The 15783-nt window shown below is 45.3% G+C and overlaps 7 protein-coding genes across 7 annotated transcripts; 1 reads left to right on the top strand and 6 right to left on the bottom strand. All coding sequences in view use genetic code 12, as the record gives it.

The window, feature by feature from the left end:
* Nucleotides 1-8: 8 nt before the first annotated feature.
* MED1 (Med1p) lies at nucleotides 9-1730 on the bottom strand (the record flags this gene model as incomplete). The annotated part of the gene is made up of 1 exon (XM_029035679.2): nucleotides 9-1730. The coding sequence occupies one exon, from the start codon at nucleotides 1728-1730 to the stop codon at nucleotides 9-11; it is 1722 nt and encodes a 573-aa protein (XP_028890921.2).
* Nucleotides 1731-2022: 292 nt separating this feature from the next.
* GCD7 (translation initiation factor eIF2B subunit beta) lies at nucleotides 2023-3099 on the top strand (the record flags this gene model as incomplete). The annotated part of the gene is made up of 1 exon (XM_029035678.2): nucleotides 2023-3099. One exon carries the CDS (start codon nucleotides 2023-2025, stop codon nucleotides 3097-3099), a length of 1077 nt encoding a protein of 358 aa, XP_028890920.2.
* A 119-nt stretch (nucleotides 3100-3218) lies between these two features.
* Nucleotides 3219-5354, bottom strand: CJI96_0002161 (uncharacterized protein; the record flags this gene model as incomplete). The annotated part of the gene is made up of 1 exon (XM_029035677.2): nucleotides 3219-5354. The coding sequence occupies one exon, from the start codon at nucleotides 5352-5354 to the stop codon at nucleotides 3219-3221; it is 2136 nt and encodes a 711-aa protein (XP_028890919.1).
* Nucleotides 5355-6793: 1439 nt separating this feature from the next.
* HSP21 (Hsp21p) lies at nucleotides 6794-7363 on the bottom strand (the record flags this gene model as incomplete). Its single annotated transcript, XM_029035676.2, has 1 exon — nucleotides 6794-7363. The coding sequence occupies one exon, from the start codon at nucleotides 7361-7363 to the stop codon at nucleotides 6794-6796; it is 570 nt and encodes a 189-aa protein (XP_028890918.2).
* A 426-nt stretch (nucleotides 7364-7789) lies between these two features.
* Nucleotides 7790-8887, bottom strand: SDS22 (type 1 protein phosphatase-activating protein SDS22; the record flags this gene model as incomplete). The annotated part of the gene is made up of 1 exon (XM_029035675.2): nucleotides 7790-8887. One exon carries the CDS (start codon nucleotides 8885-8887, stop codon nucleotides 7790-7792), a length of 1098 nt encoding a protein of 365 aa, XP_028890917.2.
* Nucleotides 8888-9511: 624 nt separating this feature from the next.
* Nucleotides 9512-9877, bottom strand: ACP12 (acyl carrier protein; the record flags this gene model as incomplete). The annotated part of the gene is made up of 1 exon (XM_029035674.2): nucleotides 9512-9877. One exon carries the CDS (start codon nucleotides 9875-9877, stop codon nucleotides 9512-9514), a length of 366 nt encoding a protein of 121 aa, XP_028890916.2.
* A 196-nt stretch (nucleotides 9878-10073) lies between these two features.
* On the bottom strand, nucleotides 10074-15737 carry DCK1 (guanine nucleotide exchange factor DCK1; the record flags this gene model as incomplete). The annotated part of the gene is made up of 1 exon (XM_029035673.2): nucleotides 10074-15737. One exon carries the CDS (start codon nucleotides 15735-15737, stop codon nucleotides 10074-10076), a length of 5664 nt encoding a protein of 1887 aa, XP_028890915.2.
* Nucleotides 15738-15783: the final 46 nt, after the last annotated feature.

Here is a 15783-nt window from a genome sequence, read left to right as displayed (position 1 = left end):
ACGTTTCGCTAATTAGCATTCTCTAAGACTTGCAAAAGATCTTCGCTTAGTTCAAGAGCGTCAATAAAGCTCTTTGTTTTTGACACTTCCATCTTATCGTCCTCTGCCTTGATAAATGCACCATTCTGTAACTTGAAGGAGCCTTCTATCGGTGAACCCGATTCCATTCGACCCGAGATGGAAAACTGTAAATCGAGTAACCTGCTGGAAAAGTCAATATCGTTGAGCTGGAGTTTTACGAAAGGTGCTTGTGGTTGTGGTGTCGCCGCCTCACTTTCAATGTTATCCTTATCCATGTTCTCGTCCTCGTCTTCCTGCTTGAAGAAGTCCTCTACATCAGTATTAGCATTAGAGTCGAGGACTTGGACTCCAACGTATGCGTTGCTCTCAGTCATGGCATTGAGCCTGAGAACCTCCTCCTCTGCTAGCTCCGGGTGCACATCTTTCTGCTTTTTCGCCTCTGTCTCCGTAGCATCAGTTATACAGCAGTCTGGTAGCTCTGCGATTTCTGTGATCCAAGTGGAGAGTAGGATGTGATTTCTTAACGATGGCAAGAGTTTTGCAATGCTGTTCAAGCTGGGTAATGACACTGATGTAAGAGGAATATAGTCTGAAAACCCTTTAAGATCAAGCTGAACTCTAAGATTTTTCAGTTCTGACATCAAATCTACCGACCCAAATTCAATAATTTTGTCAAACACCTCTTTGAGATCAGTGTCATTTGCAACCTCATATTTGTCGAATCCGAGATAATCGATGATTTCTCTCGGTAGGTAGACCGGGTGATTGAGATTGAATTGTAGTTCCCACTGTTTGTTATTCGGGCCGCAAACGCTCACACCCTTTGGCAAATGCTTTTCATCATCAAATGTAATCTTGTACTCAAGACTTGCGTTTTCTTGATCCCGCGGTTCCCAGAGAGATTTCGTTGCCTCTTTGAGGTAATCTCTATTAGGGCCCTCTGATTCGATAACTGAAAGGCGGCCAACGTAGGTCTGGTGTTCAATAACTTCGTTATACTGAGAACTTTTTGTCCTATTTTTTGTCTTCCAAAACTGGAGGAACACCCCGAGCTCAAGGGACTGGGTGTCGTTATACATCAACTTGCCAATGATGCTAGACTGGCCTGATCTAATATCTTCGTCTTCTGGCCTCAACTTACATTCTTGCATGTGAACGACTTCCAAGTACTTAGCAATATTGTCTAAGTATAAGACTAAGTCGCCTTCGGGAGGCGACAATCGGTCGAGATTCGCCAAGTATTTGAGGTTCAGTGGAAACTTCCCAAGCTTGGGACCACGAAGATTCTCTTTTAATATGTTTTCAGCAACAGACGCATCATTGTCGTTTCTTATATTCAAAAAAGAAACGAAGTTCGCCTCGAGAAAATTGACTCTGACAACAGTGGTGTCGTCCACCTTAGTAGTGGAGATTACGGCATTTTCTTCTGAGTGGGCAGAGCTCACAGCACTGGTTGAATGGTTCCCCAGAGCCAATGCCACTTTCGTCACCGTGTGAGAGTCAATGAAATCTATATCGACCAAGAGCAAGGACCCGGCAATCGATAGTCTCTTGACTGACTGTTTGGTCTGGGGATCTTGCACTTCCGAGTCGATGAACGTGTCTAACTTAAGAAATTGAGCAAGCCTTTGTATTAGATCAAGTGAGATATTGAAATTCTCCAGGTATTCATATAGAAGTTTCAGGGATTCGTGGAGATATGAAGCCATGGTTAACAGTGACGGGAACACTATTCCTGTGTTTTGAATTCAATGGTTGCAACACTGATGAGGCCCATTAAGGTGCACAGTGGAAAGTGAGCTTCTAAACAAAAAAAAAGTTAAAGCAAGAGCTTCAAGGCAGCTTCCAACTAGAGTAGTGAAATGGCTCTGATTATATAAAATACCCTTTCCAAGATTAAAAGGTATAATATCTTGAACACCTACTTCTCCCTCTACTCATGCAACCTAGTGCGAAGCGACCTGGAAAAAAGTTACTCATCTGCTCAACTCACTGACACTAATGACATCAGCGGTTACACCCGAGATAAAGGCAATAGTTGACCCGCTTGTGTCTCAAATAAAAAGAAGAGAGACAACAGATGACAAAGGCTTGGCCTTGGAGGTGGCACACATGCTAATGCGTGTGATTTCAGCAGTCAGGTGGACAAACCCCTACGATCTAATCGCCGTGATCAGGAAGGTGGGAATAATACTTGAGGGTGCCAGGCCGACAGATATTATTCCAGGAAATATCGTCAGGAGAGTGCTTGCATTGATAAGAGATGAGATCGACACCGAAAACAACACAGACAATACGCCAATGATGAGCTCCATGTTCAGCTTACTTTCAACGAACCAACTGAGCACCAAGAAGAACCAGCAAATACATAGCAAAAAGCAGTCGAGCGACATGCGTTCGATCATCATTCAAGGAATCAAGGACCTCGTCGACGAAATCTCTAACGTTAAAGGAGAGCTCGAGTCTATGGCATCAGACTTGATTCACGAAAATGAGATCTTACTATGTGCTACTCCTACTTCGGATACTGTTTTACAATTTCTAATTAAAGCAAGAGTGAAGAGAAAATTCACAGTTTTGGTTACCGAGAGTTACCCTAATGATTTGCTTGATGCACAGAGATTCGTCAAGTCGCTAGCTGAAAACAGGATCGAAGCCGTTCTTATACCTGACAGCACGATTTTTGCTGTGATGTCTAGGGTAGGCAAGGTCATCCTTGGTGCCAATGCTGTTTATGCCAATGGTGGTGCTCTTTCAAACGCTGGTGTTGCTAATGTAGTGGAATGTGCTAAGGAACACAAGACTCCTGTTTTCGCCGTTGCTGGATTATTCAAAATTTCACCCAAGTACCCTTTCAACAGAGAAGACCTCATAGAGGTTGGAAATTCTGGTAAGGTCCTCAACTATGATGACTACAGCCTTATGCAAAACGTCGACGTTGTGACTAATCCTTTAGCGGACTATGTTCCTCCAGAGCACATTGACATCTACATTACCAACATTGGCGGTTTTGCTCCATCTTTCATATACAGAATTGTCCTTGACAATTATAAAACCGAAGATAGCAATTTGGACTAAGAAATGGCCTACATTGGGATAAATACGATAATAGCATGATCAAATATTAAACCGTGTAACTTCATTACATTGATTGCATGTCACATAAATACAATAGATTATATCTAGGATTGGTTTGTTTACGCGTTACCAGCCAAGATATCAAGAGTTTCGTCGTCATACTCGAATCTCTGTCTCTCCTCCAAGGAAGCTCTGTTCAACATACCCTGCAAGGCTGGGGCGTATGGAGGCTTGGTAATCTGTGGTGGGTTGTTGGTGTTCACAATCTTGAAGTAGTTCTTGTAGATATCACCATCATAATTACCAATGGCAGAGTTGATCAACATGTCGGACAACATGAAGGAGTCTGTCAATGGAATGACGTGAGGTCTGATCTTAGCACACAATTCGGCAATGTGGTCGGTAGAGTTGTGAGCAATGGCCTCGGTGGATGCAACAGAATAGGTCAAGAAGGTACCAGAGAAGCCCTCCAAGACGATAGAAGCACCGTACAACTGGGCCAAGAGATCCAAAACATCGAACAACTCCTTCTGGTCCTTGATAGAGTCGATCTTGTCGAGGAAGGCTCTGTAGAGGAAGTAGTGTGCCAACAACTTAGACAAGACAACAAGGTCTGCACCAATGAAGTCAGTGTCACCACCCTTCTGGTCAACAATGTCGCTGGCTCTAGCAGAGGCTCTGATAAGGGTGACCTCAATAGCCTGCAAGATCTTTCTTGGGCTCTTCAAGTCGGCAGCCTGCAAGACTGGCTCCTTACCAAGGACCTTCTTGTAGTTGTTCAAGAACTCAAGAATACCAGAAGCCTTCTCGCCATCCTTAGTAATCGAAGCATACTTCTTAATTAACTGCTTACCAACAGACATACCCAAGATGTTGTTGTCACCTTCCCAAGTACATTGAACAGCGAAGTCGTTGAAACCCTTACCGAAACCAGCGTAAGAAGAGTAACCGTGACCACCGCAAGCCTGCCTGCACTGGTCAATGGTGCTCAAGGTCAACCAAGTGGCGGTGGACTTCAAAGAACCAGAAGCAATGAAGAGAGACTTCATGGCCTCGACACCGGCATCCAATTGGGCCTTGTCCTCGTTTTGTACAGCCTCGTCCAACTGGTCATTGGAACGGTCAGCCTGCTCCTGCAACACGTTGGCACCATTAGAGAAAGCGTAAGCCATTGCCAACAATGGGATCAAACGACGCTGGTGCAATGGGTAGTCCAACAACTGGCTCTCACCATCAGACTCCTTAGCCAAGGCTGCCTTGAACTGCTTTCTGCCCACAGCATATCTGAGAGCAATGGTGACAAATCTGGAAGACCATCTGAAAGCATCCTTGACCATGACGACTCTGCCGGTCAACAAAGCACCGTAGGACAACTGGTTGAGAGGGGGCTCGGTGACCTCACCGTCCTCTGAAACCTTACAGTACTTCTGCAACATGAAGTATCTTGGAATTCTCACGTGGGAGAACTGGATCCAACCGTTGTCGATACCATCTCTACCCATCTTGGCACCAATGTCACCAATGGCCACACCAGGCATCAAGTTGTGCTCAGAGTCTCTCAATGGCACAACGAAAGTCTTGACACCGTAGTCCTTGCCCTTGACGATCAATCTGGCGTAGACGGAACAGTGGGTAGCGGAGTGAGCAGCACCACCAATCCACCACTTGGTGGCACCAAGGTGAGGAGTGTTGATGATGAACTGGTCGTTCTCCTCATCGAAGGTGGCAGTGGTCTCCAAGCCGGCAACGTTGGAGCCGTGGGCCAACTCGGTCATACCGAAACAACCGTAAAGGTTCTTAACGTAGGCGGACTCCTTTTTCAAAATCCAGTAGCCCAACTGGTCGGGGGTACCGTTACCTCTGACACAGCCGACAAACAAACCAAAGTGAACACCAATTCTTGTGTGGAACTGAGGGTCCATAAGAGAGATGATGGACATACGTCTCTCGAAGGAGTCAAAGGTCTCCACCTCGATGTAACGAGTGAGACGGTTGATCTTCTTCAAGGTGTTCTCACGGTGCTCGGCCTTGGTGGCGTCGTAGTCGTGGGGAGAAGCGGCCAAGATGGGGTCAGTCTCCATCTGGTGGATGAACTTTCTCACCTCCAAGGCTCTCTCCTTGGAACCCTCCAAGAAGTAGTTCATCTGGTCCACGTCGAACTTGGCAGACTCTCTCTCCTTCTGGATGAGAGACTTTGGGTCAGGCGCATTGGCGTAGTCGACCTTTCCAGTAACTTTAGCGTAGGCGTCGGTCATGATGTTAATCGATAGATGGTGAAAAAAAAGGGAAAAACCCTGAGCGGTAGTCTGGGGAAGCTATATATGGGCCCTCTGGGCTTCACATGTGCGAGTGCTCGGTGCAGGAGACGACGGTTAGTGAGGCGCCATGTGAAAGACATTCCCCCACATTAGCGAGCTCGAAGCACCGACCCATCCATCAGGCGATTTTGCAGCGAAGCCCAGATTCAACTTCCAAATCCTGGTACCAAGAGCAAGCATATGTGAGTCCATAGAATTCACGTAATCTTCATTTGTTCGCATTTTCTCTTCCCTCTTCACCTGCCCTCTTCCCTCTTCACCTGCCCTCTTCCTCTGCCTCACTCTCACGTTTTGTCTCTCGCGCAGTGTTCATTTTGCACCCGGCAGATCATGTTCTGGGGTTCCGAAATGCTGCTAGGCGGAGTTCAGCGAACACCCACCGAGGTCTGTGGATCCTTTTCGTTTGGATGCGCCAAACGAGCCCTTGGAAGTCGACTCGCCGGTGACGCCGATTTTTCATGCCGTGGTGGAGACATCGCACTGACCCTGGCAGTTCACATCTTCACTGTATTTTCGCAGCCAAAAGGCAGTCAGCGCCAAAGAGAAGTTACACAAGTACAACGTGGCCAGTCAAGCATGTTGACTCAATCTTTGGCCATGCCCCTGAGTCCCTGAAATTTTGCTTACGTTTCGGTTTTCTATTTCTCGATTTAGTTCACCACTTGGAAGCCTTCCAAGTTAGCGTGCTTGTATGGGTCGGTGATTCTCGCTCTTCCGCGGTTTCCTAGCTAGTTCCCCAGTTTTCTTCTCGCGCGAGCCGAGGTCTACCTTCGCGCTGTGCACCTGCGTGCCTCAGGCTGCTGACATTTCCTGAAGCTGGTGTCACCGTTAGACACGCGGAAGGCTTTTGCGGAATGAAGCATGAGTTTCTTTTGACTGTGTTTGCTCGGTGTCGGTGAGTCGGTAGTGTTGTCGTGTATAGCCGCCTCTGCTGGTCATACACTCCGCATCTCCCCATTTGCACCCATTACTCTGGGGTAAAAGCTACCGTAGGAGAATTGCTGGTGGTGCTATCTTTATCGCATGATGAGGCTCGTGAAAGTGGGCCATTGCGATCGGGAAGCAGGCTCGCGAGAAAGCATTAATAAGGGTTGTCCAATTAAGCCGGCGGGTAGATACCGCCGAAAATCACTATATGCTGGCACGCTGGGGACTTTCTCATTAATCTGCAACTGGCTACCATAGTTAACACAAGCAAGTACCATGTCAACTCCGAATACACGAAGTACTCTTTGAGTTATTCTTTCACTAATTATCTTTTATCTGTGATGATCTTTCTCTACAATGTGTTCAACAACCTCATATATTAGCTACACAATAGTGCAGTGGCTGCGAAATTATAGCATCGCTGCCTGCCAGGTTGAAATGCTATGTGCTCAGGCCAGCTGGGACTCCTTGTCGCCTTCAATCTTCTTGGCGTTGCCCACGTCAATCTTAAACACGTTCTCCTCGTCCCGAACGGTCTTGGGCACAGTGATGATAACACCTTCAGGTCCAACGTCAGCTGTAATCTTCTCATAGTCGACCGCCTTGTCAAAACCAACTCTGCTGGTAGAAACAGACTGAGACGTGTAGCTGTGACTGCCCTCGCTGCTCTCCTGGTTGTGCGAGATGGTCACCTCCAACTGGTTCTCCTTCTTGTGGTAGTTCACCTGCAAGTCCTTGGTCGAGGCATTGGCGTCCCGCACCTTCACCAAGTACTTGTCCGGCTCCTCCTTCATCTTCAACACGTCAGTCAAGTCTCTTAAGTGGCCAAAGTCGTCGTACCACTTGCTCACGGTCTGAGGGAACAGTGGGAAGGTGTTTCTTCCAGCAAGCTGTCTCTCGCCGGTGTCGTCATCATAGTTGATGGTTCTTCTAGGGCGCCTCTGTCTCTCTGGGCGCTCCCAGCCAAAGAAGTTGTCGAAGAATGGGTCGTCGGCTAAGAATGGAACGTATCTGAACATCTTGATATTATGCTTTTATCTGTTTGTCTGTGGTGAGCAAGAACATAGAGCCCCCATGTCCTTATATAGTCGAGGGGGTGGGGATATCAGCCCATCATGGGGTTTTTTGTTGAACAATCTCGAAATTTCTCGACCGGTCTCGAAAACCCCTTAAACTAATATAAGGTCATATTTGATCTCCTTATGCGCTCTAATGGAATTATCCAGAAACATCTAGATAGTCTGCCCATACAATACTCTGCGCGCACACAAGGTCACCCAAGCAAACACTGAAATTCGTGGACGGAGTGGCCTCCCCACATCTCTTCCAAAAACTTCTAAACAGTTCCACTTCAGCAGTGGAGCCATTTCAGTAATTTCAGGAAAGAAATTGGGAAAGTCCAGGATTTGGAGACGTCCAGTTCGTTCTCATAGCACTTTGGGAGCTCACCCTTTGACGTAAGTGGCATCGATCTTGGTGATGCTGCTTCCCAAATTGAGACGGAGCTTTCTCCTATAGGCTGTAGGATTGCTTGTATGCAAAGGGTTTCCCTCGAAGTAGACTGTATCGAGCTCGGGCAAGCCCCCTAACTCCTTGTGGACCTCTTCGAATGAGCTGATTTTGTTGTAAGAGCACCAGAAATCCGTGAGTTTCTTGAGATGAGACAAGTTTTCTAGCTTTTCGATCCTGTTCGATGTCACGTCCAAAACAGTCAAATTCGTGTTTTTGTCCAAGTTCTCGATCTTCTCAATGCCATTATGTGATACGTAAAGCTCCTCTAAGTTGACCAATTTGTCCAACCCTTCCAACTTAGTGATTCTATTTGATTGGATTGAAAGAACTCGTAGGTTCACAAGGTTATCCAAGTTCTGGAACTTAGCAATTCTATTCTTGCCCAACCACAACTGCTCAATTGAGGGCAATTTTAGAAGCACCTCATTGATTTCCTCAATCTTGTTACCTCCAAGCTCCAAATTGCGTAACTTCTGCAAAGTTTCGATGCCCTTGATTTCTCTAATCTTATTTTGCACAAAGTACAAGTTTTCAAGATTCACAAGTTTATCGATGTTTTTGATGTTCTTGATATTATTGAAGGAGAAGTCCAAGTTTTTCAAGTTCACGAGCTGATTAACTTTACTGCTGATGTGATTAATTCTGTTGTCGTAAAAATCCAACTCTTCCATCGTCTCCACCGGCAAATCTGCAACTGCGCCAATTGACGTGATAAGATTCTGGCGCAAGCAAAGCGACTCCAACTTCTTGAACCTGCTCAAGTTTAAGTCTTCCAAACTGGTAATCTTGAGATGTATCAAGTCCAAATACTCGGAGTCTGAAGGGTACTCAGCGGCCAAATCAGCGTCGTTTTCAATGCTCTGTGGATGTGGGTCCTGCAACACAGTCCCAGGGTACTCCACGGCACCATTGTCTTCTTCCTCTGGTCCGGATTCTTCACCTCCATGCTCTTCATCTGTTTGCAGCAAGTTTAAAGCTTCAGTTTGATCATTGAGCATATTTTGCTCTTCCTCCTCAGACTTAGTCATCATCTTGGCTCAGTAGTTCCTTGTGATGGTTCTAAATGCGTAGAGCTCGATGTGAGGTCACGTGTAAACTGGTAGCAAATGGTTTATCGTCAAAGATGTCTATAAAGAGTATATTTTCGGTCAAGTTTTCCCTCGCTGATGATTGTTTGGCTATGAGGCTCATCATGTACCTACAATGTTTTTGAAAAGTCTGTGTAGCTTCTGGGATGCCTGGATCATGAGCCTGCACTTCACTAGCCAATAATAGACGCTATGATAGACGTCACTAATAAACTATCATGAATCATGCAAAATTATTGAATTTGATAGATTCTCAGACATAGTTACAGCCTAGAATCCCGTCGATATTGTGAAGTCAAAAATTTCGTGGGGTGCTCTAATCCGAAAAAAAAATGCCTTTAACTCCGCAACAGAGTCAAATTGGGCAGTCTACTATACAAGAGCAAGAGAAGATAAGAATGTTGCAGACCACAAAGCGTAAACGTGAGTAATCGCCAAGTCTTGACTCCATGTTCTCTTAAAAAATAGCTCTACAACTCTTTATTGTTGACATTCACTTTCAGTCGCCTTTCAGAGAGTTCCTAGGGCTCCCAATGTATATACACAGCTTGCTGGAAACACGCCACCTTACAACTTCTGCTCTTCCTCGAAAATGTAGTCGACAGCCTGGCCCACCGTCTTGATTTCATCGGAGATCTTGTCTGGGATCTCAATGTCAAACTCCTCTTCCAAAGCAACAAGCGCCTCGACGGTGTCCAAGGAGTCCAAGCCCAAATCTTTCTGGAAATCGGATTCGATGGAGATGTTGGACTCCTGCAAAGCAGCGATGGTTTTCAAAGCTTCAAAAGCTCTGTTGGTGACCTCCTCCTTAGTGATTGGGGCAGCGGCGTAAAAACGGATTGGCTGCATAGCTCTAAAGGCCACTGGAGCTTTGCTCACGATTGGGGCTCTCAAGGCAGGAGTACGAAGGGCACGGGCAGCAAACTTGAACATAGCTAAAAAGTAAGGAGTTTTATGGGTGGTATGTATGTGAGAAAGGTAGATTAGTGAGAAGTAAATTTTTAACTATGAGATTCCGCAGATACTACATCCGTGCACCCACGACTTCTACTACCACTACTTTACCTGGCTGCAAAAGCGAGCGCAATGGCATAAGGAAGTTAAATGTCTATACGGTATTCATTTACCTTTAACGCGCAACGTTTCTCCAGTTGAGCGCAGTTCTCTTTTGTCCGGTCTGTGAACCACCATGACTCGAGCTGTAACTGTTCTGGAGACTAGGATCTGTGGAGCTTGAAGCAGCCGAAGACAGCCTACTGACAGATCTTTGCAAACTGGCTCCATAAGCAGACAGACTGCTTGGTCTCTCAGGCATCTGACGATCTTTGGTGTGAGTATTGCTGTTGAATTCGTAATTTCTTCCGTCGTAATTTGTGTCAATCTTCAACTCTGCGATCTCATCCTTGAAATTCAATTTGAAGGACTCCACTAAGACATTCTGTGAGGTTTTCATCGATGGAAGAATGAGGACACCGTGAAGGTGTAAGCACCTGCTCAACACCATGGTTAAGTCGTTAAATGCATTCCTCAACAACCTCATGTTCTCTGCATGTTCCAGCTTCCCAGCATACCTTGAATCAGTGAAGAACCCTCTGTACTGGCCAACACCTCCATTCACCGGGGAGTCAACCGTACCAGCCAAGTGTCTACTCAAGTCACTCAAGAGCGACTTGAAGTCAACCTTTTCTTTAACTGCAATGTTAATCATGCTCTCCAACTGCAGCAAGTCATCATTCTTGTTCATAATGGATCTGATGGCGTTGTCCAAGGGAGACAATTTCACCACAGATGAACTCTTGATGTCACTTCTATTCATCAAGGTTGGGAACGAAAGGGTTGTCTCATAAGTGACTTCTTCAGTCCACAAGTCGAAAACTGACTTTGCGTTGCCAACTCTTCTTAGAGACGAGAAGAATCTCAAGTCCTTGTTCTTCACATACTGTCTGACACCAATGGAGGTGTTGAACAATTTGTCAGAGATTTCATACACTGGCTCCACGGCATTGATATGCAAATACCTTCCGGTGTGATTCTTCTCCTTGATTTCCCGAGCTTGTTCGTCATCAGTGATGATTCTGGCTCCAGGATATCTTTTCAACATTCTCTCGTGAACAGAGGTAATGTGCTCGAAAGGCTGGCCTTCAATGATTTGCTCTTTGCCACGAATATTTGCAGGGAAACCAGCACCAATGTAGGCCACCCTGAAATACGATGGACTCAACTTGTCTGAAGACTCCAAGTCTAAGTATAGTTTTGCTAATTTATTGTGAACAAGTGCAAAACTCTTCAAATCATACGTGTGCTCACTGTATGCATCAAGTAAATCGTTGTAAACATCAATGGCTCTCTCCAAACTATTGCCTTTCACATAGTTGTGAGCAATCAACTTAGTCAAATGCTCCTTTCTCTCAAATGACGACTGTTCAGGAAACTTCGGTCTATATGACGCTGGTTGAATCAGGTAGTGATCCCACTCATACGTGGAGGCTAAGAGCTCCAAACTCAACGCCGCTTGCACATAATCCTTCTTCTTGAGATTCTCCTCATACATTTGATTGATGAAAGAGTGGAATAATTCAGGCCTACTTGCCTGCTTCAAGTAAGCGTTGATGTTCAACTTATGGAATGTCCGATCATCCTCGAATTCGATTCCCACAGGGACACTGTTCAAGTCGTTGAGTACATCCAAGAATCCCTCAATATTGGAAACGAATTTGACAATATAAGGATAGGCAACATCCTCTCTGTCCAAACGAATTGTTGCTTTCATACGTTCAATAAAGTAGTTCTGCTCTGGTAAACCCGGCTTGTACCCATTTCTGGTGTAAATGTTGTACAAGCCAGTCAAGCACTCCTTTTCCACGTCAACGATAGTGTTACTCAAGACGTGCTCTGAAACTAATATTGACCACAAGATCTTGATACTAACTATTTGACAGGACTGGTTTCTCTGCAAGGCGAAAAGCATTAAGTCTTGCAAAATGCCGTATTCGCTGTTGATGAACTCCACCTGATAGCCTCCAAATTTAGTAAGATTGAACCTTACAACGTCACCGTCGGTTGCATTCCAGGCCAAAGCATCCCAGACTTCATTGATGATGTCTGCGATCTTGTCTCTCATTTCACCTGTGATGCTGTAACAAGCCTTTCTTGGAATTGTGGACAAATGCTCGATAGAGACTGGCGGCAAGGCAGCGAGTTTGAGCAATGATTTGAGATAGGTGCCCCAAATAGATCTATCGAACAATTCAGGTTGTTCCTGGTGAGGGATAGCAGTGGATAATAAGAATGGCTTGAGCATCTCCAAGCACAGCAAGCTACTCTCCGCAATGATACCACTGAATGAAAGCCATTTGTCCTCCGGGAAGAATCTACCTTGTCTCATCAACGAAAGAGCGTGCAAAACTGTCAATATGTTCTCATTCCACCCATTGGAGGACATATATTTTGAGGAGTCGAAGAAGGAATCGTCCTCCAAATTGAGAACCTGATTAGTGCGCTCGTCCTCTGAAACTTTCTTCTTAATCTGGCAGATGTAACATATAATTGCTGTCAACTCAACAAGAACTTCAACAATGACTTCTTCAGATACGATTGCATCGAGGAATATCTCCTTGAAAGGATAACTATTGGGGAACAAGGTCGTGAAAGCTTTTTTCGGTTTGAAGTAGTCATGACCTCTTGTAAACTTATTGTAGCGAATGAGCGTTCTTGACATTGGGAAGATGAACTTGCTCAAAGTCAATGCAATCTTTCTAACCTCAGTCATGTCGAGGTTTCTGTAGATTAAATCACAGACACAATTTAAGATCGAACAAGCGAACCTAGAGACATGAATATCCACAGGACCCATGAAGATTTCCATACACCAATAAACTGCTCGAGAGACCAAAAGATTGATCTGCTTGATATTCCGTGGTGCTTTGCTGCTAAAGAGTCTGTAGATTACTAGCAACTTGGTGATGACAAAGCGGTGTTCTTTGAGAGCAGCAGTCGTTTTCTTCGCCACGACATCTTCGTCGTCAACACCAACACCTCTAAAACTGATTGAGTCAATGAAGTTTATGACAATGCTCAATAGCTTCCCATCAGGAAACTGCGACTCAAATGCCATGACAAAGTCAACTAGCTCCATGACCAAAATTTGATCGTTTATAAGCGCTGCAGCTTGCAATTTTAAGAAGTGTGAGGCGCTGGTATATAAATCACTCAACTTCTCCAAGTAAGGAGACTTATCCTTTACTTCAGTGACTGGATCAAGGGCCAACTTGGTCAACAAAACAAGAACACGGCAAACTGACCTCGACATTGCGTTCCAGTTTGTCTCCACCTGACTAAAAACCTCCGCCATCCTTTCTAAAATGAAGAGGCCGATCGCGGGGTCCTTTTTGTATTCCTTGAGATAGGTGTCGAACATGAACACATATTGGTCTCGTTTGCCGAAATTAGTATCAAGCAAGTGTACCAATGCCTTAAACGCAGTCGCCATCACATTCGAGTAGTTGAGTCCGTCAGTAGCAGTCAAGGATCTGTGGATAATCTCAAAGATACGTGTCAAGGACTCTGCGAAGAATTTCACCAAAGAAGCAATGTCCAATTTGCAGAAGTCAAGCAAAGTTTGCGTAAGATCGTCCAAGCCAGCCTGAGTGCCAACGAAGAAACGATTGTTCTGTAACAAGTTGTCAATTGCAATCTCGCTGTTGAAGATTTTCCCAATGTACGTTGTGTGGATGTCGACTTGAGCAATAGTCTTCTTCGAAGAGACAGAGATGACATCAATAACCTGGCTCTCAGGCTTATTGAACTCAACTAAGCGATTGCCTGATTTGTACAATATGTCAGCTTCACCGGCAATAACTCCATTTACATACATCGAAAGATGGAGTGAATCCTGCTTTGGTGGTTTGCGGCCATGCCCCTTGAGAGAAATCCCATTCACTTTCACGATCTCACCGATCACCTCGTTTGTTGTGACAGAAACAAACTGCCACTTGGGCTTTTCAATCTGATTCGATGCCTTAGCGAAAGAGATGGAATCATTATTCGGAGCGCTGACCTCAAATGTCAACAAATCGTTCTTGTTAGTAGGATACAGCATACTCACCTTACCCATTTTAAGGTAAATTCTTTCGTAGTTTTCGGCAAGAGGATCGTAAAAAATTGGTTTGATCTTAGCAATGGGCGCTGTCTTCATAGAGGCATCATTGCTTCTAATGTCGAGGGACTCAGTCTCAGCACTATCGCCAACAAGCTGGTGTCTAAACTCCTTCACAGATACCACTAACTTTTCAGCTCTAGGGTTGACTGCAACGCCGTGGTTGGAACCTTTGATAATACGATCAATGAGCTCACCCCATCCATTGTTATCAATCTTTGAAGAGTCCACTGACAGACTCTTGTTGGATACATAGGAGCCAAACAAGTTGATGGCAAATTGATGAGACTCGCCAGACGCCAAGGAGCCCAGATTTCTTGAAAAGACTCTAGTGATATCAGTAACGCCGGCAGCGACACCCTTATTGATTCGCTCGATCTTCACGGCTCCCCCTTCTTTCTGGGGCAAGTCAAGCTGCTCGACCAAGACAGCTACCAAGTAGACTCTATGGTTTTCAACTTCACTAGCAGGAATGTTCCTAAACAACGCAGCACTGATCTTCTCCACAAACACTAACTCATCCACGGTATCTGTGTGAACAGCAAACGCCTCGGTTAACCTTCTCTGGGTGTTTCTCACGTACATGTAGGCTATCATGCCTGCAAAACCTGGGGGCTGATACTGAGAAGATCCACTGACCGACTTGAAGTCGACGAGAATGTGCGAAGGCGAGCCATGAGTAAGCTTTTTATTGGGCAACGAATCAAGAAGATAATCCTCTCGTTTGTTGTGAGCGTTGATGGGGAATTTGGGAAGCAAAGCGCAATACTGCTGGTAAAGAGCCATGAGCGCAGGAGTAGAGTTCTTCAACGACAACAAGTCTCCGTTGAACGCATCTCTTGCCAAAATTGCTTTATATCCATTAACATCAGTATTCCTATTCTCCAAGTCGTAGGACTTGTCGTTGAGCCTAGAGGCCTTAGAAGCAAGCAGTTTAGGAATGGTGCTCAAAAGCTGACTTGCAGTTTCCTCGGTGATCTGCACCTCGTCTCTTGTCAAATCTCCATGAGTCAATTTCACTCTCGTCTCGTCCAATTCCACGTACAACTCAGTGAGCTTCGTGAAAAGCCGAAACTCGCCAATCGAGTACATGGCATAAATGTGAGACGTGAGCAAATTCAAAGTGTAGGTGATTTCCTCAACCAAGTCGTTGGCAAAAGTAAAGGTCTCAAAGGGCAATGGAGGCGGCTGGGTCTTTCTCTCGTTCGATGAACCATTGGAGCTGGCAATTACCCCAGGGTCACTTACAGCCGTTGCGACGTACTGCTCGGTTTCTTTCAAGGTGGGAGCCAAGTTCAGACTTCTGTGAACGTTATTGAACTCATCTTCAGCGTTAATCATATTCAATGGGACTTTCTCCACGACTTTCATGTACTTCAAGGGAAACACGACTATTTGCCTATTCAAGCCTGGCAACTCGTCCAAATTGACGGAAGTTATGGTGAAATCGCTAGGAAACGGTCTTGTCAAGGAATAACCTCTAGCCCATTTGTTTTGTTTCGTTTCAAACACGAATACTTCATCACCAGGATACAAGTTACGGAAATTGTCGTTCTTCAATGTGGGGTGTTTATCAAAGGGAAGAAATGGCTTGATGATTCGGCCATGGAGAAACTCCTCGGTGAGAATCCACGACATGATTGTCTATTACTAAAAACTAGTAGGATAAAGGGGAATTGTGGCG

Source organism: Candidozyma auris, chromosome 2 (genome assembly GCF_003013715.1).
Source record: "Candidozyma auris chromosome 2, complete sequence".
In the NCBI taxonomy this organism is placed as follows: Eukaryota; Fungi; Ascomycota; class Pichiomycetes; order Serinales; family Metschnikowiaceae; genus Candidozyma; species Candidozyma auris.
This window is presented reverse-complemented; position numbering and strand designations above follow the sequence as displayed.